Raw genomic sequence first — 25,123 nt, forward strand, 5'->3', positions numbered from 1 at the left:
AAAAAAAATACTGCGGTGTATAAAATGGATAAAGAATTAGTTTTTATTTTAAGGTACAAAAATGTTAAGCAAAACAGCAACTGTACAATATTAAAAACAAGCCGTTTGAATTCTAGGAACGAGACACGATGTAACAACATAACGACCAAACAAAAAACCCTGCAGATGAACCCCATCAAATCTCTAGGATGAGAATGACACAGGGGGTCCGGAGTGAGTTGTGGGAAAGGCAGGTACTCCAGTCTCTGGCTGTGAGATTGGAGGTGTGAATGGCACTCCTGGCTGAGGTAGTTTAGAGAAGGGCTGATCTGTCAGGTTGACTGGTGGCCTGAACTGATGCTGAGCATATGGGGACATTGGCATCCACGGGCTGCCGGTGTGATGGCTGTGCCCATGATGATGTCCATGTCCATGATTGTGACCAATGCCGACTTTAGTGTAAGGTGAAGTAAATGTGTATTGCTGCTGAGGATACATTGAGACGGGCCAACCATCGACTGTGTTGGGCAGACTTCCTATAACTTGACCATTGGTGGCATTTACTGGAGCGTAGGCCTGGACAGGGTATGACCCTGGTGGAACGTCTCTGGAATTACAAATATTACAAATATATGTAAGTTCTTCTCTTATTTTATTAACATTTTCTTGACTGGTATGCCTTTTCCACTGATTTCTACTTAAAGGGATACTCCACCCTAAAAAAATGAAAATGTTGTCATTAAAAGAAAATAGAAAATTCTGTCATCTAATCACCCTCATGTCTTTTCAAAACTGGGTGACTTTCTTTCTTCTGAGGAACATAGAAAATATTATGAAGAATGTTGGGAACCAAGCAGTTTCTGTTCCCATTGATTTTCCCTGCCAATTTTGTCCATACAATTAATGTCAACGGGAAGCAAACCTGTTTGGTTACCAACATTCTGTAGTCAACAATATGACAGTTTCATCACTTTTGGGTGGATTTTCTGTTTAAGACTATTTTAAAGATCTGCATAAATGAAATGAATAACCTCCATAAAGAACCTATTGACACAATCTTAAAATAAATGTTTCTTAGACTCTTTTACTTAAACATCCTGTGGCACACATTAAACAAAGACATAATGCTTAAAAGATACCAACAATAACCAATAAAAAAAGGTTAAAATGCATCACTACAATTGCAAGCTGCTCAAAATTAGGAAGATAAAAGCTGTACTCTAACAATCTTCTACACACTGCAATATGAATACGGTGAAGTAAACAACAGGGTGAACATATGCAATTGTGGCACTGATCACTCACGTGAGGTCAAGTGGCTTCTTGCACTCTTCGGTTGATGCAAGAATGAACTGGACACCAGGTATATGCTTTAGCAAGCGAAAAGGGAACTTCTTCTCCAAGACGGAAGCTCTAGATTCTGACATCTCTAATAATGAAAACCATCCCATTCCATCTAAAAGTACTAAGTTAAGGAATAGTATTAAAAATATATTGATTAAAAATATTAATATTAAAAAATATACTGATTGAACTACATGATATGATTGTAAGCTTTACAATTCAGGATTGTCGTATGAAATAAAATGAAAAAAGTTGAACATTCTATATGTTTAAGATTAAGGATACGTAACATTCCTGTAACGATGGCCAGGACGTTGCAAAGGAAAAAAGTGTTTGGAAAGAACAGGGTTAGAATTATTAGAATAATCCAGGGGAGAGATGCAGTAGGCACACTGACGCCCATAATATACGCCTTCCGCATAGCAGAATTGACGGTTATCATTCCCAGGACAGACAGGGCCAATGGGACGAGCCCATTTACTGAGCTCCTACTGGACGGGGAGAACAGCAGTGACTCCAGCACCACATGTAGGAGTCCACAGATGGACGACAGCAGCAGGGACCGGTAGAGGAATCTGACCGTTCCGATCCCTCGCTCCAGCCCACTACAGGGAAACGCCATCAGGATGCCACTTAGGATCAAAAGCATCATATTCTTGTGGTAGAGGAAATAGGTGAAGAGTTTGTAGACTGTGAAGAGAGGGGACAAAAAATAAGTAACACAAAAAAAATGAACCAATTTGGTATTTATGGTATATTTTATTTATTTTAATATATGATAACATAATATAGCAAACACAGTGCGCTACCTAATCCAGTAAACATCACAACATTTTATCTGAAGCAAAAAACGTATTTGGAAAAACTGACAAAGTTGACTACAGTCAAAGCACTATAAATGACATAAAATAAAAATTATGGATAAATAGGAAAATATTAATTTAAAAATGTTTATTATGTATAGAAAAATATTTTTGAATTTATTGCAATATATATAAATTCCCTGGTAAATCGAACCCACAACCTTGTGTTGCTAACGCAATGCTCTACGATGTGTGTATATATATATATATATATATATATATATATATATATATATATATATATATATATATATATATATGTGTGTGTGTGTGTGTGTGTGTGTGTGTGTGTGTGTGTAATTTGGAGCATAGGGAATTTACTTGATTAAGCACTTTATAGGAGTGGGCGGGAACTAAAGATTGTTGTTTCCAAACAGGTTTCTCACATCTAAACTCATGTCATTGGTCAATGCTGCCCGAGAACCACCTCCAGTTTTTATGACTGGCTAACATACTGAAAGAGGCTGTGTAAGTCGTAGGGATCTTTATTTAAAGAACCAATAAACTTCAATTGCGGGGGTACTACTGATGCGGGATATTCTCATTCTAGCGCTTTTAATGCTCAAAAATGTCAACAATATTGCTGGTCCGTTTTCTCAAAGACTAAATGTAAATTTAAATGTATTAAAGTGAATTCTGTTAAAGTTTATTAGCATACAGCTGGCACCAGAGGTACAAGACATGGACGACAAACCACAAAGCTTTAATTCTGAGGTATTTAAAGTACGTTCTGCCCAACATACATTCATTAAGACAGTAGTTGTGGGTCACAGGCTACATTAGTCTACAAATTGCAATGAGTTCAACTTATTTTTGTGTCTTGTAGAAGGAAAAAGGGATCTGAGGGAGTTATTTGTGACTTATAAGTTTTAAACAACTCTTACCATGGCCGCTGATGATAGCATTGGACTCCAGACTGAAAAAGTGCTCTGAAATATCGAAGTAATATGGTATGACAGTAAAAATACATGACAGCACGATCACAATCACTACCCCACAGGTCAGCTCTATATCCGGTGCAAAATCTGCAAACGACTTCTTCCAGTATTTCAAAGTGCTATGCATTTTCAGGATGGAGAATGTGCATCATTTACAAGACACATTTAACGAACAATTATTCACGGAGAGCGAATCCCGTTCGTGCTTTAGATTGTAGTTCCCAGCACTTGAACCGCAACTTCCGCGTTAAAAGAAAGGTCAATCAAGGGGATAAAAATGCGCAGCCTTTGCGCAGATATGCAGACTCAAATCAAATTTCAACCTCTTATTACTTAAAACAGAGCGCATAAAATAACTGTCTGCGAATTGCGCTAATATAATATACTAATATTTTCAGTGGTCACTTGAAAATAAAATCAATAGTCCTCTTTTTGTGCTGAACCTCACAAAGTGCTTTCAGAACCAGAATGAGAAATATTTCCAGCAAGTGTGCTTGCAAGTAAGCTTCTATAAGTGAAGCTTCCAGTAAACAGAGAACATAATGAGCTATATGAGATTTTCTGTGTTCTGCTTATTAGGAAACACTGGATCCAAATTAGGTTAAATTATGAACCAATATAAATGTAACATAAAGTTCCTTGTGTGTGTGTGTATAATATATATAGGTATATATAACAGTGATGCGCGGGTCAATGTATAAACAAACCGCACCCGACTTTAAAAGTAGTATACGTCGCCCCTTTATATTAATATAATTACTTAAATAGGCTTTAGCCTACAGGATAATAAGCGTTATGACCGCACACATAAGGCTTGCCACAAAGAACCGGTTAAAATAATGATTAGCCCTTTGCATGTGTCTAAATTAGCAAGGAGACATTTAATTGTTTAGAAATAAACTGGTGTTTTCTGTGTCGCTGCTGAGATGAAGTTGACGATGCGGACTCACCATTAATGCCAGAGAGAAATGCACATTTCATATGGATTACATAATCAGAGAGTAGCCAATTTATTTTGGTTTGAATATTTTTGTTTAAAAGTAGACATTTCAAGCTTTCTGTAATATATTGCCTATATTTCTTTTTAAACCCACCGACTAAAGACACTACCTGACCCAAAATATCACCCAAAGTTTCTACAGCTTTTTTCTTAGCTATTTCAGAATCTGGAAATATGACTGGGGCAAACTTGTTACTGCAGTCATGTACGGCATGATAAATGCTCGTCACTTCTGCTGCCCAAACTTTGTCAGCCTGTGGGCCATTTGGTTTATTGAAAAACGATTGCAATGATTTGCATGTTTCTTGATGATGTGCTTTTTTTTCTGTGGTAGGCCTACTCACATGCACCATGTCGCTTCACGTCGTATTCTCCTCCATGTCCCACAGAAAAAAGCTCTCTCTGCTTCGCCATCTACAGGTCTTAATCAAGGCTATGCTGCGGTCCATTCGCTATTAGCCTAAAAGTGCATCTTCTCTTTTTCGTGGCTATTAACCTGACCGAACAGCGCGCGCGTCAACAGTTTGATTGATGTACTACGACTGAGCCTATCGACTAACGCTTTTATTTCACTCCTCTGAACTATTTGACATAAGTTAACAGTACGCCTATGGACGTATCCGTGTATTTATTAGGCAGGGTCAAATGAAAAAGCGGGACAGATGCTCAATTTGCGTGAGGCGGGACAAGGGTAAAATTGCTGTACAACATAAAGCGGGACAGGTGGTCACTCTATTCGCGCCAGTTATTCAGCCAATAAAGTGTAGCCCTATATATTTCAAAATCGTATATAGTACTATAGAAATTACAAAGGTTTAATTGGCATCTTTATTTCAAAGGACCCGACGACCGCGACCCGAATATCAGTAAAAATATTTTTGGATGACTCGTAACCGCGGGTGACCGCTCATTTTGGATCAATCCGCGCATCACTGATATATATATATATATATATATATATATATATATATATATACATATATATATATATATATATATATATATACACATATATATATATATATATATATATATATATACACATATATATACATATATATATATATATATATATACATATATATATATATATATATATATATATATATATATATATATATATACATATATATATATATATATACATATATATATACATATATATATATATATACATATATATATATATATATATACACATATATATATATATATATATATATACACATATATATATATATATATATATATATATATATATATATATATATATATATATATATATATATATATATACACACACAATGGAGGTTTGTGTAGCCTATATATTTTATGAAGGCCATGGTGGATCCAGGAACCCATTCCTTCAGTATTAATGGATTTAAACCTACACAGATTTAATCTGGCTCTTATGGATACAGGTAAACAGCCAAAACAAACATGGGGACGTTGAGGTTGGGTGCAAACCCCACCCACTCTTTGTTCAGTTCATGAGACAGGTATACAAAGTCATTAGTATGATGCAGGTATGGGTGGAACAACTTGAACATACGCAAACCCCAATGCGGTTATTACATTCCATTGAAATAAAAGCTCTGCTTGTAAAAAGCAGCTTGACCTGTTAGTCCATGAAACTGATTTGCAAGAGATGAATGAAATAGTATCCACAGCAAAATAACTATTGAAATGTATATAAATGTGTTTTAATTTATGGCTTATTGCTCAAAAACATTTATTTAATTAAACTTATTTTTAAATATCTCTAAATATCGTCATGCAATTTTCTCTGCAGTTCTTTGTGGTTCCAAATCTAACCCAATATACTTAAAATATGAATATAAGGGTATATACTGACAAATAGGATTATTATAATGATTTATTGATTTACAGTTAACATTGAGCTTTGCTAGAGGGGAAGTTCACTTCCTGTGTTTTGAAGGCTGGGTGTGTTTAAGTTTTGATTTAAGGTGGGTGTGCACATAACTCAGTCTTCACAAATACTTCACAAGACCTGAGAGTCAAACCTAAGAAACTTTTCTCCGTCTTAGATTTTTCTGGAGTCTGGAAGGACACATTTTGGTTATTCTGTGGGAAACCAGGCTGTGGCTGTCAACAGAGAGAAGAATACAGTATATCCATGGTTTGGTGTGTCAGTACAGATCACGATGTGAAGCACAGCAGGCTGTCTATGCAAGTGTCTACAAGGTATGTGGTGTAAAATTAATTCATATTAATCATGATTGAATAAATACATATTTATGGTTCATTTTATGATTAAAATTTCGCAATGTGCTGAAAAAGACCTTTTTATTTAGCAAATTTACTTTTTATTATCTGTTGGTTTGGTAATGTTTTATGGATTGTTTCTTGTTATTTAATGTATTTGATATTATTTATTGTTAATTACAGGGTTAGGTAGTACATGTTTGATTCAGTTATACATTATAACTAAATTATTATAGAAATTAATTATATACTGAAACATTACTTTCAATTGTAAGTTATGGAATGAGAGACTAGTTAAACCACTGGTACCTTATCAAATAATCAAAAATACTGTCTAATTTAGAATAGCTTATTATATATGATATTAAATATAAACTACTTTTTTGAAAGAAATTAAGACCTTTAGCTAGCACGGACGAATTAAACTGATCAAGTGACATTTATGTTAAAAATATTCTATTCTGTTTCAAATAAACACTCTTCTTTTAAACGTTAGGATTCCTAAAAAAGTATCATGGCAGTTTTCACAAAAATACTAAGCCGAGCAACTGTTTTTAACTGATCAGAAGAGAATTTCAAAAATATTTCCATAACTTATATTTCCAGACCTTTGATTAATTCTAGGTAGTGCAAGTTAATATAAAATTGAAAATATGAAGACATTTAATATTTTTACTGTCTTTAAAAAATTATTAATATCAAAATTATGAATACATTTTTTTTGTGCTTTTTAGAGTCACATTTTGAACATTGCAGCAAAAAAAGAAAAATACTGTTACGTTTAAATTACATTAATGTATTTGTTAGCACCATGCTCTACAGTTTGAGTTACAGGAGGGTATATTTAGCTATTCATTACTATACTCTTTTCTTCTTAATGCCTGATCTCTGACAACATTTACTTTTAGATTAGATTAAAATTGAACATTAGATCCGGTCAATTGTGTTTGTTAGAAATACACACCCACCATGGATTTTCCATTGAAAGCTCTTGAAAAACCAGACCAAAGCTTTATGTATTTATGAAATGTATTAAGTTAGGGATTAAGTTAGCCATATTGAAGTAACTGAATGAAATGTGAGTTGAGTTGTACCAGGAAGCGGATGTGTTGAAGCCTCATGAGTTTGTGTTACCTGTAGTCACGTCATGGCCAGTGTATTGTCTACAGTAACATTTACATCACTTAAATTCACAAAATGTAATACTTATTACTTTGAAACTTTTGAAGTAATTTTTTTGTTTCTGTTACAAAGCGAGTGAGTATTTTGTGTGTGTGTGTGTGTGTGTGTGTGTATCTTTTAGAGCAATGGTGACCAAACGATTGAGTAGATGGAGTTTTGGATGCTGGAGCCCTCTGGATTATGTATTTTTCCTGCTCCTGCTGCTACTTTGCCTTCCAGGTGAGGTCTGATGCTCTACTTAATTTTAGGGATTGTCCTCCTGTTTGCTCACCTATTGTGCCACAATAGGACTCTACATTTGAGTTTATAGAACAAAGCTAGATGATGATGAAATATGCCTGTGTGCACAATTCAGTAACATTACACAATGGCTTGTGTAACTTCTAATGGCGATAAAGAGCTTCTCAATATCCTTTAATTTGCATTTCGACATAGGCAACCCAAAATAATTATATTGAAAATATCGAATTTATCAAATTTTATAGAGTTTTTGCATTGCTAATTTTCTAATCTGTTGTATGATGAGCTGCATGAACTTCACAAGTTTGTGTAGAACAAGATGATCATGTGAACCATATTGATCCAAAGAGCTTTTTTTTGTTTCAATGGAAGAAATCTGACATTTTGTTTAAAATGTATTCATGTGGTCATATGATGCAATTTCAAATTTGCCTATCTCTGGAGTGTTACAAGCTCTTGGTGCATAAATAAGATCTGTAAAGTTGCAAAGACTAAAGTCTCAATTCCAAAGAGATATTCCTTATCAAAGTTGAGAGTCAACCAATTCCTCCTAAAACGGCTCGTTCTAACATGCCCCAACATGTCTACATCACGATGTGTGAAGATTTGCATAACACACATAAAGAAAGAAGGCGTGTCTTTTATTCTCTCTGTTGCCGCCGGCGTCATGTTGTGGAGACACTGTGTTTCATTGTGAAAGGAAAGCTACTTTGTTTGGCCTTCCAAAAGAGGACAGAACTAGAAATCTGTGGTTAAGTTGTATTTACAACACTGTTCTGGAACAGTTCAACCCAAATATTCAAATGTGAGCAGCGCATTTTGTGGAAGACAAGGACTGTTTCCTGTGAGAGTAGCCTACAATGTTTGTTTCTATAAAGTGAAATTCCAGGTATATAAGTACGTTTTCATATGTAAAGGATTTGCCACTGATGATTCAAACGTGAGTTTTGAGCACTGTAGAGTAACTGTTAGAGCTGGTCGTTTGTCGTTTCTCCGATCACAAATGCAGACATGATTTTATGTTTATGCAGCACAATATGCAACGCAAAGCCTAAAAAGACAGTATAAGTCATTATAATCAGTAATTATGTCTCCACTGAATACAGCAAATGCCTCGTTTGTAATGAGTTTTATTGGTTTTTATTGGTCTGGTTGTGCTGGGAGACACCATCACAGTATTTTAAGGGGTGTAACATTTCCATACTCTTGAGGTATTCAGCCACTTACAATGCACTGTATAGCTGGCCAATCAGCATACACCTCGCTTTTCAGAACGATAAGCTTTGTAAAAATGTGTTTTTTTTTTAACCTTTAACCACATAAACACATTGCATTACACCAAATACGCAAAATAATGTTATTTTTAGCAACATCATATGACCCCTTTAATGTCACAAATCTCTGGAAATATTGGTGCATTATCTTAAATACATTTTATTCATGTTAACTCATGATGTTTTCATTTACCTAACAGCAGTAATTTGTTTCAGACTATGTGTAAGTGTCTGCATGTCTCTCCTATAGTGTAAAAAGAAACATCTCAGAAATATTATTCAGTATTCCTGTAATAGGAGCGTAGCTGAGTCACGCAAAACATGGGTTGTGATCACTTTGAAAAACAATAGCCTGACTGAACCAACCTTACAAATATAGCTCAGTCAACCTGCTGGACATGTTTTAGTCCAGAACAAAACAAAAGCCAATTTCTACTTATGCTTATGAATCAGCTCAATGGACAAACAAAAAGAAAGAGATGGATAAAAAGTAACCCTTCATTAGAAAAACAACAACAACAGGCTGATGATGCTTACCAGAGAAACTGATATTTTATTCTTCTATAGACAAAATAATGAAGTTTCCAATAGCCATGTGTGTATTTATTTTTAAATGCCATACATTCTCAGTTAAATTAAATCTTTAATATAAAAAACTAACATTCTGATAGAGATCAAATTATGTTTGTGTCTAAATTCTTATAACATGATAGAAATAATACATTTTCCTGCAGTAACATCGAGCACAAATGGCACAACAATTGGGATTTCAACCTCCACACCATCTACAGAGCTTTCAAATTCAATAACAGCGACTGGAGGAAACACTGCTATTATTACCACAACAAATTCATCTTCAACCAAAGGTTCCAGTAACTCATCAACAGTGCCATTAACAACAAGCCATGATGTGCAAAATACAACTACGATGTTGGAGACCACAGTCACATCTTCTAACATAAGCACAATGATCCCAGCAACAACATTCACGACGGAATCACGCCGCACTGATAATCAAACTGTGGAAAGCACACCATACACATCCACTGGAAACACAACTTCTTTTGAAACAACGGCAAACTTCACATCCACTAGAAACACGACTTCTTTTGAAACAACGGCAAACTTCACATTCACTGGGTACACTACTTCTTTTGAAACAACGGCAAACTTCACATCCACTAGAAACACTACTTCTTTTGAAACAACAGCAAACTTCACATCCACTGGAAACACGACTTCTTTTGAAACAACGGCAAACTTCACATCCACTGGAAACACGACTTCTTTTGAAACAACGGCAAACTTCACATCCACTGGAAACACGACTTCTTTTGAAACAACTACGAACCTCACAACATTTACAGCAACAGTAAGTACAGATACACCATTATTAGCACCAAAGTTCCATTTACATCCTACAGTATGTTGTCAGGCACCATATTAATAAACTCATTACTAATATCATCTACAGCCCGGACCATCCCCCTCCGCCAATATAACTGATACAACACCAACCATTAACCAAACATCAGCAACGACCGGTAAGACATGCAGTGTGAAAAAAACCTCTGTGTACCACAGTTTACACTTTTCTGCATGTTTTTTTTTTGTTTGTTTTTTTACATTTTACCCCTCTTCTAATATCTAACATTCAGTCATTCTTGTCTACTCAGCACCCACACCTTGTAACTTTAATCAAAGCTGTGTGAAAGGTAAGTATTACAACTGCAGCAAACATAATGGGCTGTTTTTCTATTAAATGTAAGGAATACAATGCATAACTGAATATTTTGGTCTTTATTAGCATTTTACTGGATGACCGTTAATGTAACAAGAACACTAGAAAATGAAATACCGATCCGGACATGGGTAAGTACAGAAATGATCCTCACTTAGAAGTGATATTGAGAAGCTTTATTTGATTTGATTTTAACTGTTAATAATATAGAAAACATTAACATGTAAATTATGGAATAATTATGTATAAACATTTTTAATTGGATTTCATGTACGCTATTTTCCAAATCATTATGCAAGTGACATATAAACAGGATTTCGGTACAATTAAGAGTCAGATTTTTGTTTGTGTTGTTTTTCACATCATTTAAGCTAACTGGTATCAATCTCAGATTGGTTTGGTCAGTAGTTTGCCAGGTCTTCTTAGGTAAATGGAAACCCTACTTAAAGAGGTTGTTCCACATTATTAAGCAAGTCACAGTTCTCATGAAATATGGGGAGGAAGAAAGATCTTTCTGAAGAAGAAAAGTATGAAATGATGCAATGTCTTGCAAAATGCATCAAAACAAACAATATTTTGCAAAAAGCAAATAGAGATTATTGAACTGTCAAAATATTTGTGAGTGACTTAGAGCACAGAAGATCTAAGATGGAAGGTCAGAAGGTCAGATGAATATTAAGAAAAGTTTCTGTCAAACAAATGAACTGTATTGTAATGCCAGCTGTAAAAAACTCCACTGCTGAGCAGCAGACAGGTGTTTGAAGCTACTGGTGTCTCAAGATCCTCTCCATGCAGACTGACAGTTGTGTATAAAGCTGCGTTTCAGTCACTGCTAACCAAACCTCACAAAGAGAAACCTGCACAGTGGCTGTAGAAACGCATTTTCAAACTGTTTAGCACCATGGTATTTTTGCAGCATGGGATAGTGTGTTATCCTGCATGAAAATCCTTTTATTTCCGAGAACACTATTCTTCATTTTATAACGCAGCAGAAAATGGTCAGTTAATGAACTGTAAGGGAAACAGGTCAATTTAGCTCAAAGGGAATCATTTAAGATTTTAAAGGGAATTTGAACAGAATCACTGTTTCACGGCTGATCACTGAGACGCCCTGCGATTCACTGAATGAGCCGTTTAACATCAAACCTGCGCTGGATATTAATATCCAAACTATAGTGAAAACACTATCAATTAGCACAGTAACAAGATCAGCAGTTTAAGACATTAACTTGTAAGCACAAAACACAAGATACTTCTCTTTTCAATATGAATAAGGCTTTATTAGATAAATCTAAGACATATAAACTAATCTAACACATAAACGCACGCACTCACACATTCACACAAGTTGCAGGAAGATCGAAAGTTAGGGAAAGATGAGTTTAAGAGAATGGAAATATGGAATCCCAAGTTTACAGCAATACGTTAAATTGCATAGACATGAACAACCATCAATCACTTAATTAACCCTCGCATTGAGGTCCTCAATGAGGTTAAAATTATATTAGATACACCAGTACAAATGTCTGAAGGTACATTGCCTGTGTAAAGTTGTCGCTGATTGGCTGGAAGTTCAGTAGTCGCTGAAGTGACGTCTTGGGAAGGCCCGTGGTGGGGCGTTGGCTGAAGGTGCAGAGTTGTGTGCGCTGGTTGAAGTTGAACGCGCAGACGAGGTCAGACGGCGTTACAAAACTTAACTCAGAACATGAAACTCTCAAACGGAAAAGAAAAGAAATAAAGTTTGACAAGACTATGTGGTGTTTCTTCTCATTGTGGCTGAGTAGCAGCAGGCGGATCAGCACGCTGGAACCGCGCTCAAAGAACAGTGATAACAAACAGCATGGCTAAAAGCTAAAGCTAAGAAGCAAAGCTAAAAGCAGACATGACTAATAGCAGAAGCATAGCTAGAGACTAAAAGCAGACATGACTAATAGTAGAAGCATAGCTAGAGACTAAAAGCAGACATGACTAATAGCAGAAGCATAGCTAGAGACTAAAAGCAGACATGACTAATAGCAGAAGCATAGCTAGAGACTAAAAGCAGACATGACTAGTAGCAGAAGCAAAGCTAGAGACTAAAAGCAGGATTTTATGGTGTCCTGAGTATTTAAACTGGCCTGTTGGCCACACCTCAAATGTTGTCTTGACCAATCAGATATTGTCCTGGCTCGGGGGTATCATAAATCATATGTTTATCTTGCCAAGCATGTGGTCCGAATTTTCCCGCTCTTGTAGGGTATAATTTTGGACATGATTCCTATAACACAAATATGATACATTTGACAAATATTTGATTGTCAGGACTATTTCAAGCAAGCAGTTTCCATCACAAACATACCAAACATGATTATGAATCCTTAAGTTATCCCATAGTTATTAAAAGACATACACAATAAGTGATTATAACATGATAGTCAAATGTGTGGGTTACATATAAATGAATATGGAGTTAAGCGATGGACTGATATTCATTTAGAAGTTATTTTGGAGTTCATTTTGGTCCATATACATGTAGAAATGACAGTTTATTTGCCATTCTCTTGGCAAAGATTTCTGTGGAGACCAGAGGTTCAAAGCCCCTTCCCCCTTAGGAATTTCAGTCTGTGTCTGCTAGGTGGGGGGAAGTCAATGGAAGTGTTTAACTCTCATGGGTTTACATGTGATGTCCAGTGTTCCTTTTTCTATTACGAACAACAAATTTGACACCAAATTTCTCTCCTTCGAATTTAAATTGTAAATAATTGTTCTAGTGGTGTTAATGTTGAAAGCTGTTGTGTGAACAAGTTGGTTGCTCATCTTGCTTGGGACTTGTGGCACAGAATGTTTTATGACTTCCTGAGGAATTCGGCTCGTGTTTCAAACACAGCCCTGATCGACTCTTTAATTTGTCTGGTTCGAGTCATTTCTGTTACAGAACTCAACATATCTTGCAGAAGTCATTTTGACACCCTAAAATTACCTTACATCTCATTTCCCAATATTCCAACCCAAATCATCATCCAGCCTCCTTGCTGATGTTGCAGTCTCATTTGTAGTCTCATTTGTACTTAAGCATTTGTAAGTGAATAAAACTATTTAAAAAGTCTTCATGTGTTTCTACAGCCCCTGTGCAGGTTTCTCTTTGTGAGGTTTGGTTAGCAGTGACTGAAACGCAGCTTTATACACAACTGTCAGTCTGCATGGAGCTTCAAACACCTGTCTACTGCTCAGCAGTGGCGTTTTTTTTACAGCTGGCATTACAATACAGTTCGTTTTTTTGACAGAAACCTTCCTTAATACATCTTCATCTGACCAACATCTTATGTACATGTCACTCCCAAATCTTTTGACGGTTCAGTAATCTTTATTTGCTTTTAGCAAAATATTGTTTGTTTTGATGCCTTTTGCAAGACTCTGCATTGTTTCATACTTTTCTTCTTCAGAAAGATCTTTCTTCCTCACCATATTTCATGAGAACTGTGACTTGCTTAATAATGTGGAAAAAAACCTCTTTAAGCAGGTTTCCATTTACCTAAGAAGACTGAGATTGATACCAGTTACCTGAAATGATGTGAAAAACAACACAAACAAAAATCTGACTCTTTATTGTACCGAAATCCTATTGATATGTCCCTTGCATAATAATTTGGAACATGGTGTAATATGACAATATTTCGTTACTTAATATTATTTATATTTTAATATATAAAAATACTTGTACATAATATATAAAATAACATTTTGTACCATAATATTTGATAATATTGCGAGCTAACAGTACATAAAACAATTACAGTGTCCGAAAATATTGAAATGCTTTAAGTTTTCTGTCATTTTTTGAAAAGCAGTAATTAAACTCAATCATCTGAAATGTATTTTTTCAGCTTGAGCAGCTTTACAAAAGCAAACTAAATGCATGTGCAGTTTCCATAAAGAGCGTTACGGCGGTGGGGGAGATCTCTGACGGCATATCATTAACAAATGTGCTCACAACGACAAGCATAAGGTACCCCCATTATACTGTTGTGACCTTTTCTCATGAATGAATGCATACTAATGTTCTCACTTCTGGCTCTTTAGACATCTCAGTACTTTCAAACTGAATAATAATTATGTGTTATGTAATTTGTCTACTTTCTTCAACTTAAAAAAACCTGGATTTTGTCATCATGCATTGTCGTTATTTAATCAGAGATGTTTAAGGCACTTTCAGTTTCCAGTTATTTCCCTGACCTCAAGCTTACTGTACTTTGAAAAGCTAATAAATGAATCTGGTCTTCTTTCTGTTCTGCAGTACAGAGACACCCATTTTTGAAGTAAGTGCAGATTCAGTTGTCATTGCAAGCAACATATTTTTGCTTTTTATCAGAGTTCATCTAAGAAGCATACACAAACTTTGCTTTTATTTTTTATTATTAGGGCATAGAGGTCACGTGTGATCCAAAAAATAGTACAAAGTCAGTATCAAATTCTGCTCTTATCCATTTTAAACACACTCAAATAATAAATAAACTCATTGCACTTCTATAAGCTTCTCTTACATCATCCTGCTGTTTTTCTGACAGGGATGCACTGTGCAATATTCTTCTGCAGCTGAGTGCACCTGACAATGTTTGCTGCATTAGTGACGCTGTTGTGAAGATGAGCTCAGAAAATGTCACTGTCAGATTGGTGGGAACAATAGAAAGAGTGGGTTAGTAAAATTCCCCTAATTCATGACTTTTAATAATAGTAATTTTATATATTTTATATATAAATATATTATATATATATATATATATATATATATATATATATATATATATATATATATATATTTTTTTTTTTTTTTTAGCTTACAATGATTATTTTAGCTTGTTTTTTTTTTAGAATAAAAGCATGGTGTATAGATTGTTTCCATCTTAGAATAAAAATAAATTGTAGTATTTCAGTATCACATAATATTTCTAAAAGAAGTGAGATTGGATATGTTTTTGCACAGGTGTGTGTGCAAACAATTCACCAATTTTATCCGGACAATATGACAAATGCAGTCAGACAGCAATCAGTGTTGATGTATGTGCAGCAGGACCACGAAACATCTCATGGTAAGTTTAGACACAGACTGGAAAAGAATGGTGTAGCATGCTTACATTAATGCTGATTAAGTAAGATACAATCTAAAAATCTTTTTATTAAACAATCATTTTTTCATCTTCGTTTTCTGTCTCATTTCTTGTCATTATTTTTCATAGTGGGAACAATACAAATGTGATTTTTCCACTGGCTACTGGTCTTCAGGACATCTGTCCTACTAGTCCACGTAAGGCTTCTTTTATCCTCTTTATTAATAAACCTGTGTGCTTTAAATGAATGATATTTCATTGCTCAGAAATGCTACATACTATAAAGACCTTGTCAGTTTCCAACATATGTAAAAATGTTAATGTGCAACTACATTTACAATCAGTGTGCCATGAGGTCTTAACTTATCTTTTCTTTTTTCCTAAAGCACCGCAAACATGTCGTTGTTCCTCACGCTGCAATAACTCAGGTAAGACAAGTTAATCATGTAAGAGTCTGTGAATGCACAAAAACCCTGCTTCAAATATAAATACATTTGAAGAGTAATTCAGATCAAAGGTTATATGTACACATCCTCCTCTGTTTTAGATTTCTACTATTACCATTTTAATGTACGGTGGAACCAATACTTGGTATCCAACTTGGCGCAGTCTGTGAGTATCATTTGTAGTATTAAAGTCAGAATGCTGGATGTTCATTCATAATCTACATACTGATTTGTGATAGTTCTATTGATCCTAGTATTGTTTTTTGTTATTTATATTTTTCTACAGTTTTTGGAGTTCTTGAATCACTCAGCATGCAGCAACATGTCGTGAGTTGAGACCATTTTTATTGTATCTTTTTGTTTTCAAAAAGACAAAGCAAATAAATCTACCAGCCTGACTACAGGATATCTACTAAAATATGATAAAGACTTTAGTAATTAATTTTAACAGTCCTCTTCTACTTCTGCATTTTAGATCTGCAAGTAACAGTTTACAGAATCTCATGTGTCACTTTCGGGTAAGATGTCTTGATGTCAGCATTGAAAGTCTTTTGGTTGTAAAATGGTGCTGATTTCTGATTTCTAATTCTGACTCTTACAGGACGTAGGTGTGATTGGTTGCATAAACAGGTATGTTGATTCTCACTGCAGCATGATTTTATGGAAAAATGTGTTCTAAAGTAAATGGGTGGTTGATGTACTGCTCCTTCTTTTCCGGGCTCAAGCAATCAGGGCGATACTGAGGCCCCTGCAAGCAATTGTAGTGTTATAGTGAAACTAGACACAGCTATGGACCCGTGTGATGTTCGCTCAGTTGTAGAAGCTATCTCTGAACTTCAGAAAAACTTTACCTTAGATGGAGTTGTGAGCACAGTAGGTAAGTGTCTTCTGTAAACATAGCTATATCAGATTCATTTCTAAATGTATATCTGATTATAGTTGTGATTATTTTCAGCGGTCTGCTCTTATTCTTTGGATTCTTTAAGCGAGTATTTCATATGGAACCCGTCTTTAAGTACAAATTTCAGTTCTGAAAGCTGCATGGAGACAGACAGAGGAAACTTGTGGACAGATTACTGGTTAGTAAAGTTCATTGTTTCCTTTGCATATAGTGTGTCATTTATGTCAGTAGGTATATGCATGCTGTCTGTATTTATAAGCAATATGCCTCTGCCACAAACACATACAGTATACAGTACATGTTGATAATATATGCATGAAGGTGTACAGTGTATATGTGACCCTGGACCACAAAACCAGTTTTAAGTCACTGGGGTATATGTAGAAATAGCCAAAAATACATTGCATTGGCCCTTAAAACGTCACCACACACACACCTTTTATGTGGTTTCATTCTATAGACATAAATGTTTTTATACTGGAAAAACTGTATAATGGTTTTTATTTTTGAACAATCCGTATTTTATATCCCCTTACCCTAACCCTACCCCTCACACAAAAGTTTTTGCATTTTTAGATTTCCAGAACATTTCATTTTGTATGATTTACAAGCTTGTTTCCTCAAGGGGACCAAAAAATGTCCCCCCAAGTTCAAAATATACTGGTAATACTATCCTAGCAGAATACCGAACACACGTGCATATTAATTTTCTTAACAACACTTTTATTTCATGTTTACAGCTTAACAGGGGATAACTATGAAGGCAGGCCAAGTATTGTTATTCCCCTGAATGGCAGCTGTATTTCATCTGCACCCACTTTTACTAACAGTACCACAACTCCTCCATCTTCCACAAGTTCCTCCCTCTCGAACACAACCATCATCAATGCTACAGTCTCTACAACAGAGTCTGTGAATGTAACAACTTCTCCTGCTAATGTAACAGCCTCAGGTAATTAAATACAGTAAAACCGGGATATGTGAGGGCTCATTTAACCCCAAATCTCTTAAAAAAACTCTAAACTAATCAAAACTAATCAATACTAATTTAAAGATCATGTCAAATGCACTAAAATGTATTCATACACTTTTGGGCACGAATTCTCACTATTAACTTCAAATTTTGCCTGAATAAACTTGTAAGGTAATAAGGTAGTTGTTAGGTTTAGGTATAGGATTAATGAATATAAAATGCAGTCATGCAGAATAAGACATTACTAAGTGCCTTGTAAGATCTAATAAGCAGCCATTATGCTAGTAATATGCAGGCTAATAAGCAACTTGTTAACAGTAAGATTTGGTCAAGATTAATAAAGCGGTACCGTTTATTTTGTATTTTTTGATGTTTAAGAAATTAAAGCCCATTCATTTCAAGGTTTTTTCATATTGTGACTTTAGTTTTTACAGTACAATTTGTTTTAAATAAGCTTAAAGGCAATGCAATAAAAAGCAAGATGATAAACATATGTACAATTGTTTTTTCGGGCATTATCATTTTATTTTATTTATGCAAATATAATTTTCTATTTCATTTCTGATTTTGGGGCAAAATTTGAACCAGACATGTTTTTGACAGGTTTAATGAGATTCGCTCACCTTGTTACCGTCATAAATTCAATGTAATTATTAACGCTGATTGTAGAAAAAAAAAAGGCAAAGGGGCATTCAAGAACGAATCTGGGATCGATCAATTGACTAAACGACTGACTATTTACCTTTTCCTCTTTGTATAGTGTCTACAGCCACGTCAGAGACATTAGATGCTGAAGGATTGTTGAAGTTAAGTGCAAATGCCTCGTCTTTAAACAGCACTCAGGTGGACCAGATTTTATCACAGCTAGAGTCGCTCCTCTCTGGGCCCACCATCAGCCTGGCAGTGGCAAACACCTCTGTCAGTATTGTCAACAACCTCCTTGATGTTCCCGTAGCTGTAATGACTCCTTTCTCAAAGAGGTGAGACACATTCATCTGTGGCCAGGTTTATTACTGTTTTGTCCCATGCATTTATTATGACATAATAGTAAATGAATCGATCTTTAAATGTACATAAGGTTCAATAATAAATATTTTCTGATATACTGTATACAGTCAAGCTGTTTGTTTTGGTTACAAGGGCCATTGGGGTTGTGGACACAGTGGGTCTTAAACTGATTGTATCAGGAACGAGTCAGTCAATAGTTTCACAGTCACTGGCACTGGCAGTGAAGAAAGTCGATGGGACCAACTTTCAGGAGACGTCCTTCTCCCTAACCGAAGCATCTAGCGTGCAGGTAACATCTCCATCATTTATTCTTATTCATCTTACAGACTACAGATAATGGAAATGCTGCTGTTTGCTAGCTAATATAGAATAAGAGAATAAAAATAGAGATACAAATGTTTATTCATGTGTAGATTGGCCCTATACTGGATGAAATGAAATGATTCTTTATAATAATAATAATTTTGAGCATCTCAGAGTAGCCAGACACAATACTGTACATGTTGATGAGCACAATAAATAGGCCTTTATAGGTCAGAGTAGCTGATTTGGTTCTGCTGTGTTTGGAATAAAAGATTCGAAGTAACCTCAGCATGGAGACTGAAGACATCATGGTTCAGGTTCGATCCACTCCTCTAGGTTCAGTCATCCTCCCAGCGTCCCTCACACAGAACCTCACGGCAGATCAGCAGCGGCTCGCATCCAGAGTCCAGTTCAACTTCTTCCAGAAGAACACCTTCTTTCAGGTCTGAGACAGAGCAATACTTCTGACTCAAATTAGTTAGCTTTGTGTTAAGACGACTGCTGCGTATTAGAAATGGCTGAATGATGTAATGTGAACTAATGCGATCTATGACTTAGTCTAGACATTATCTAGCTAGCACATCTCAAAACAATTTACAGTATACTTGTATTTGTGTAGTTATTGTGTCAAAAGCTTTAGTCTAATACATGTGTCTTTTTTTGTAGGACAAAGCACTGGGTGAACGTAAAATAAACAGCGGGATTGTGAGTAGCAGTGTGGCTAACCTGAGCATCTCTGGTCTACAGAATAAAGTGCTGATAACCCTGCGAAACACAGGGCCCATTCCGGTCAATATGAATACTATATCACAACAAACACAATAACAGATTTGTACTTCAATACAATACTGCTTACTGTATCTTACTCTCCTTTTATTCCTCCACAGGCTAACTATGTATCTTACTGTGTATTCTGGGACTTTGGATTAAATGGTATGTTGTCTTTTAATGTTCCTTTTTTTAGTGAATAGATTTTTTTTTTTTTGGTTGAGTCATGTGTTTGAACCGTTGGTCATTGGCTCACAGGTGGCTCGGGCGGCTGGAGTTCTTCAGGGTGCCATGCGCTTAATACTTCAGCTGAAGAAACTCAATGTGCCTGCAATCACCTTACCAGCTTCGGTATTCTGCTAGTAAGTTACATCACAAAGAGTAGAAATTACCTGAAATATCCTAGTCTAATATTAGATTAAGATTCTCTGGGATGTTGTTTATAATTGTGTTTCGCCCGACAGGACATTTCAAAGACTAACATCAATGGACTGCAGGCTGACATCCTGACATACATTACGTACATCGGCTGTGGCATCTCAGCCATTTTCCTCTCTATCACCCTGCTCACATATTTGGCTTTTGGGTATGGACCCCTCTGACCAGTGAAGACTCACCATTTACCTTTGATTTAATTTAATCTGTCTATCTATATAATACTTTTTTTTGTCCCATGACAGTAAACTGCGCAAAGACATCCCGTCTAAGATCCTGATTCAGCTGTGTTTGGCCTTGCTGCTGCTAAACCTGGTCTTCCTATTGGACGCCTGGCTGGCTCTGTACCCAAATGCCGTGGGTCTTTGCATCTCCACTGCTTTTTTCCTGCATTATTTCCTCCTGGCATCCTTTACTTGGATGGCACTGGAAGCTGTCCACATGTATCTGGCCCTTGTCAAGGTGTTCAACACCTACATAACCCGCTTTATGGTCAAGATAGGACTTGCTGGATGGGGTACGTGACTGATTTGTTACTTCGGTTTTACTTGCACGAGTTTTTGAAGGCTGCTTTGTTCAAATAGTTTAGTCTGTCTGAGAGGAGATGAGCTCATAATGTTTTGTTTCTTTAAAGGCATTCCTCTCGTGGTCGTCATAATTGTCATAGCCATTAACAAAGACCACTATGGCCTTGTGACATACGGGAGGTATGCAAGCGGAGCAACTGATGATTTGTGAGTAATAATCCCAATTTTTCTCAGCACTATATTGATATGAAATATATTTATTCTATACAGATTATAGATTAAAGATTATATTACTTTAAATTTCAAATGAAACCCTGCTGAATTTGTTTTAGCATTTCTTTCATGCTTTTATCTTACAATTTATCTTAAATTTTGATTTCTCCCTATAGCTGCTGGATAAAAAACGACATTGTCTTCTATGTTGCTGTGGTGGCGTACTTCTGTCTCGTCTTCCTGCTGAACTTTACCATGTTTATCGTGGTACTGATCCAGCTGTGTCGCATTAAGCGGCAGAACCCTCATAATGTACAGAATCGCAGTGGTTGGCAGGAGATGCGCAGTGTGGCTGGACTCACCGTGCTCCTGGGCCTCACCTGGGGCTTCGCGTTCTTCGCCTGGGGTCCTGTTAACCTGGCCTTCATGTACCTGTTTGCTATTTTTAACACTTTACAAGGCAGGTCCCAATTTGCACAAGTGCTCTACCATTCTTGAAAGGCTAAATTTACCCTATTTACTATCTTAAAAACGTCTCTGGTATTAATGTGAACTACTTATCATTGCAAGAAAAGTAAAAAGTGTGGTTTCTTTGGAAAATCTGAAAGGAAAAAAAAAAAGATTTTATAAATTCTGTTATTTAGAAATGTCAAAGATAACTGTAAAATCACTATGGGATTACATTGTTGTGAACGTACAATACAAGTATATCTTAATTGCATTGGAAATGTTTGTCTTTAGGTTTAAAGGTCTAACATTAAAATTGGACATACAAAAGAAGCACTTAATATAAATTCATTATTTTCCAGATAATATTTTAATTTAATGTAACAAATTATTAATTTAATTCATTTGAATTAATTAATTTAATTTATTAAACATTATTTTTATTTATCTTTGGTACAGTAAAAACATAAAAGCCAGTTATTTAATTCCATATTATATAGCACTTATCATATAGTATAAAAGTCTTTAAATATACAAATATATAGCTGATTGACAATTTAAAAATTAATTAAGAATAAACAAATTAAGAATTTAAATTAAAATCTATTTTAAAATGTAGTGTATTACTGTTATGGCAAAGCTGAATTTTTTCAGTCCTCAGTATCATATGATCTTTCAGAAATTATTATAATATGCAGCGGATCATTTCTTTTTGTTGCTCAAGTAACATTTAATGTACAGTGTTTAATATTAATGCATCATGTAAAAGTTCATTTTACTGTCACTTTTGATCAATCTAATGTGTCTTTGCTAAACAAAACTGAACAAATTTGTATTACATAAAAAAAGTCCCCAAACCAACAAATAAATAAATAATCTTGATCCGTGAACAGTAATCATTTTCAGTACTGTTCATTTGTCAGGATCGATGTGTTTATTAGTTTCACATTACGCAAGTCACTGTGTCAGAGTTCCTTTGTGGAATCCATAATATTATCAGATAAAACATTTCAGGGTTTATTTTTAGCGTTCTGATGGAATGCTGACGCTAATACACCTGTTCCCTCGCAGGATTCTTCATCTTTGTGTTCCATTGTGCCATGAAAGAAAACGTCAGACGACAATGGAGGACATACCTGTGTTGTGGCACCCTGAGGCTGGCAGAAAACTCAGGTAAAAGGCCTTTAGATGTTCATGCAAATGACTGACTTGCTTTTATGTGGCATATTTATCTAATAACTGGCTTTCTCTCTTTTATGTAACAGAATGGAGTCGCACAGCAACGCAAAAGATAAACAAAGCCAACAAAAAAAGAGACTTTTCATTCCGCTCTGCGAATTCTAACAATTCTAGCTCATCTTTCCTGAATCATGACACCTTGGTATCTGATACACCAGTAGACGTCAGTGAGTATTACCTGCTAGACAGGCTGTGTGTTATCATCTTTCCACATGTTTATTACCTGTAATTTCTAGTTGAAACAGCAGGTGACGCTAACTGATCTTTGAACTAGACAGAACAGAACCTATTTTTAAGGGAATACTTTACCCCAAAATGAAAAATTGCTGGCCATTGAAGATGTAGATGAGCTTTTACATCAAGCATTATGTCACTTGCTCACCAATGGATCCTCTGCAGTGAATGGGTGCCGTCAGAATGAGAGTCCAAACAGCTGATAAAAGCCTCACAATAACCCACAAGAAATTTAGCAAATTTTCATTTTTGGGAGAACTATTCCTTTAACTGTTTAATGTAAATGAAAACATCTTTTATGCATGTAAACATATAGTTCAATATGAAATCTGAATATTACATTATTTGAATAATCAGATAGATTAGATGTATTGTGCAAAATGTGAGCTGTTTGTCTGTGATTGCAGGCAACCCGATGGACGATAGGACAATAACTGCAGCCGAAGAGCCTAGCTCTGGTTCTGACGTAGTACTGAATGAGCTCAATGACCAGTACCGAGGTCAGAGGTCATACTGAATGAACTGATCACAGCCGGTATGAGTGTGTGTTCATGTATGTAATGTATGTGTGTGGTCTGGTCTAATGGAACACGCTATTTCACTACTATTTTAAATTTACATAAAGTATTGCGTGTTGTATATACAACCCAAATCTTACTTCAAATGAAGCACTTTAATTAATGCAATTAAATAATGAAGCTACCGCAGTCATGTAAAACCTTTTAACTCAACAACAGAAATATCTGATGGTATAGGTTGCATATTTTTTTCTGTGAGTAGTTGGATAATTGTGCAGTAGGAACATTGGATAAGTGTTTATGAAATGAAATGATGTGCTTAAAATATGGTTTCAATGATTTGATTATTTAATATATATATATTCTGGGACACTCAGAATAATTTATGTTCTTTATTTTTGTATTTTTATAGCTTTTCAAAATAATAAAATGTACAACATAAGAGTATAACAAAATAAATACAAGTTGAGTGTCTAGCTGATAGTTTTCTTCACAAACGCACTTTTCACACACACACACACACACACACACACACAAACACACACACACACACACACAAACACACACACACACACACACACACACACACACACACACACACACACACACACACACACACACACACACACACACAAATGCACTCAATCTGATGGTGAATGGTATTATGTTAGTAGTATAATGTTAAGGTTCTGATGTATTTGTTGTGTGTTGCTTTTATGGCATACAAAAGCACAATCTCTAATCCGATTAGCTGGATGCTACACAGTTTCCATGAATCATAGTGCACAGGTTTTTAACAGTCTACCAGGAAATAAAAGTTGTGTTTACAAGGAGCAAGGCTTTTACTGAAACAAAACGTTCAAGAGTATTGTTTGAGGCAGTTAATAGCCAGTATATCCCATTTTATTGTCTTTTGGAAACATGAAATCTGTCTTTTTTTACATTTTTCTTTAACTATAATGTTGCATTTTTTGACTAGTGTTATGCTTTCACAGATTTCAGATCTACCCACAACTATGTATAATACCATTTTTTTAAAAGAAATTAATACTTTTATTCATCAAGGATGCAATAAATCGCAAAAAGAAAATTACAGTAGGACATACTGTTGCCAAAGATTTCTATCTCAATGAAATGCTGTTTTTTTTTTATGTACAGTTTCCGCAAAAATATGAAGTAGCACAGCCGTTTCATCATTACTAATAATAAATGTTTCTTACATTTTAAATATATTGAAATA

General features: G+C 35.3%; 2 protein-coding genes across 2 annotated transcripts; one reads left to right on the plus strand and one right to left on the minus strand.

The window, feature by feature from the left end:
• Window positions 1-20: 20 nt before the first annotated feature.
• LOC132127816 (rhomboid domain-containing protein 2-like) lies at window positions 21-3,418 on the minus strand. The gene is made up of 4 exons (XM_059539959.1): window positions 3,071-3,418; window positions 1,609-2,013; window positions 1,285-1,435; window positions 21-586 (listed from the first exon to the last, which is right to left on the minus strand). The coding sequence occupies exons 1-4, from the start codon at window positions 3,249-3,251 to the stop codon at window positions 184-186; spliced, it is 1,140 nt and encodes a 379-aa protein (XP_059395942.1). The 5' UTR covers window positions 3,252-3,418; the 3' UTR covers window positions 21-183.
• A 2,691-nt stretch (window positions 3,419-6,109) lies between these two features.
• On the plus strand, window positions 6,110-24,359 carry LOC132127004 (adhesion G-protein coupled receptor G6-like). Its single transcript, XM_059538624.1, has 31 exons — window positions 6,110-6,329; window positions 7,654-7,751; window positions 9,781-10,418; window positions 10,521-10,590; window positions 10,723-10,761; window positions 10,854-10,918; window positions 14,651-14,772; window positions 15,061-15,082; window positions 15,186-15,223; window positions 15,332-15,459; window positions 15,748-15,853; window positions 16,001-16,068; window positions 16,258-16,299; window positions 16,419-16,483; window positions 16,919-16,947; window positions 17,043-17,194; window positions 17,273-17,396; window positions 17,959-18,170; window positions 18,970-19,171; window positions 19,332-19,488; window positions 19,775-19,945; window positions 20,169-20,291; window positions 20,390-20,435; window positions 20,529-20,632; window positions 20,735-20,856; window positions 20,951-21,222; window positions 21,340-21,439; window positions 21,622-21,905; window positions 22,964-23,065; window positions 23,158-23,298; window positions 23,773-24,359. The coding sequence occupies exons 1-31, from the start codon at window positions 6,262-6,264 to the stop codon at window positions 23,880-23,882; spliced, it is 4,020 nt and encodes a 1,339-aa protein (XP_059394607.1). The 5' UTR covers window positions 6,110-6,261; the 3' UTR covers window positions 23,883-24,359.
• Window positions 24,360-25,123: the final 764 nt, after the last annotated feature.

Source organism: Carassius carassius, chromosome 45, assembly GCF_963082965.1.
Source record: "Carassius carassius chromosome 45, fCarCar2.1, whole genome shotgun sequence".
NCBI classification, from domain to species: Eukaryota; Metazoa; Chordata; class Actinopteri; order Cypriniformes; family Cyprinidae; genus Carassius; species Carassius carassius.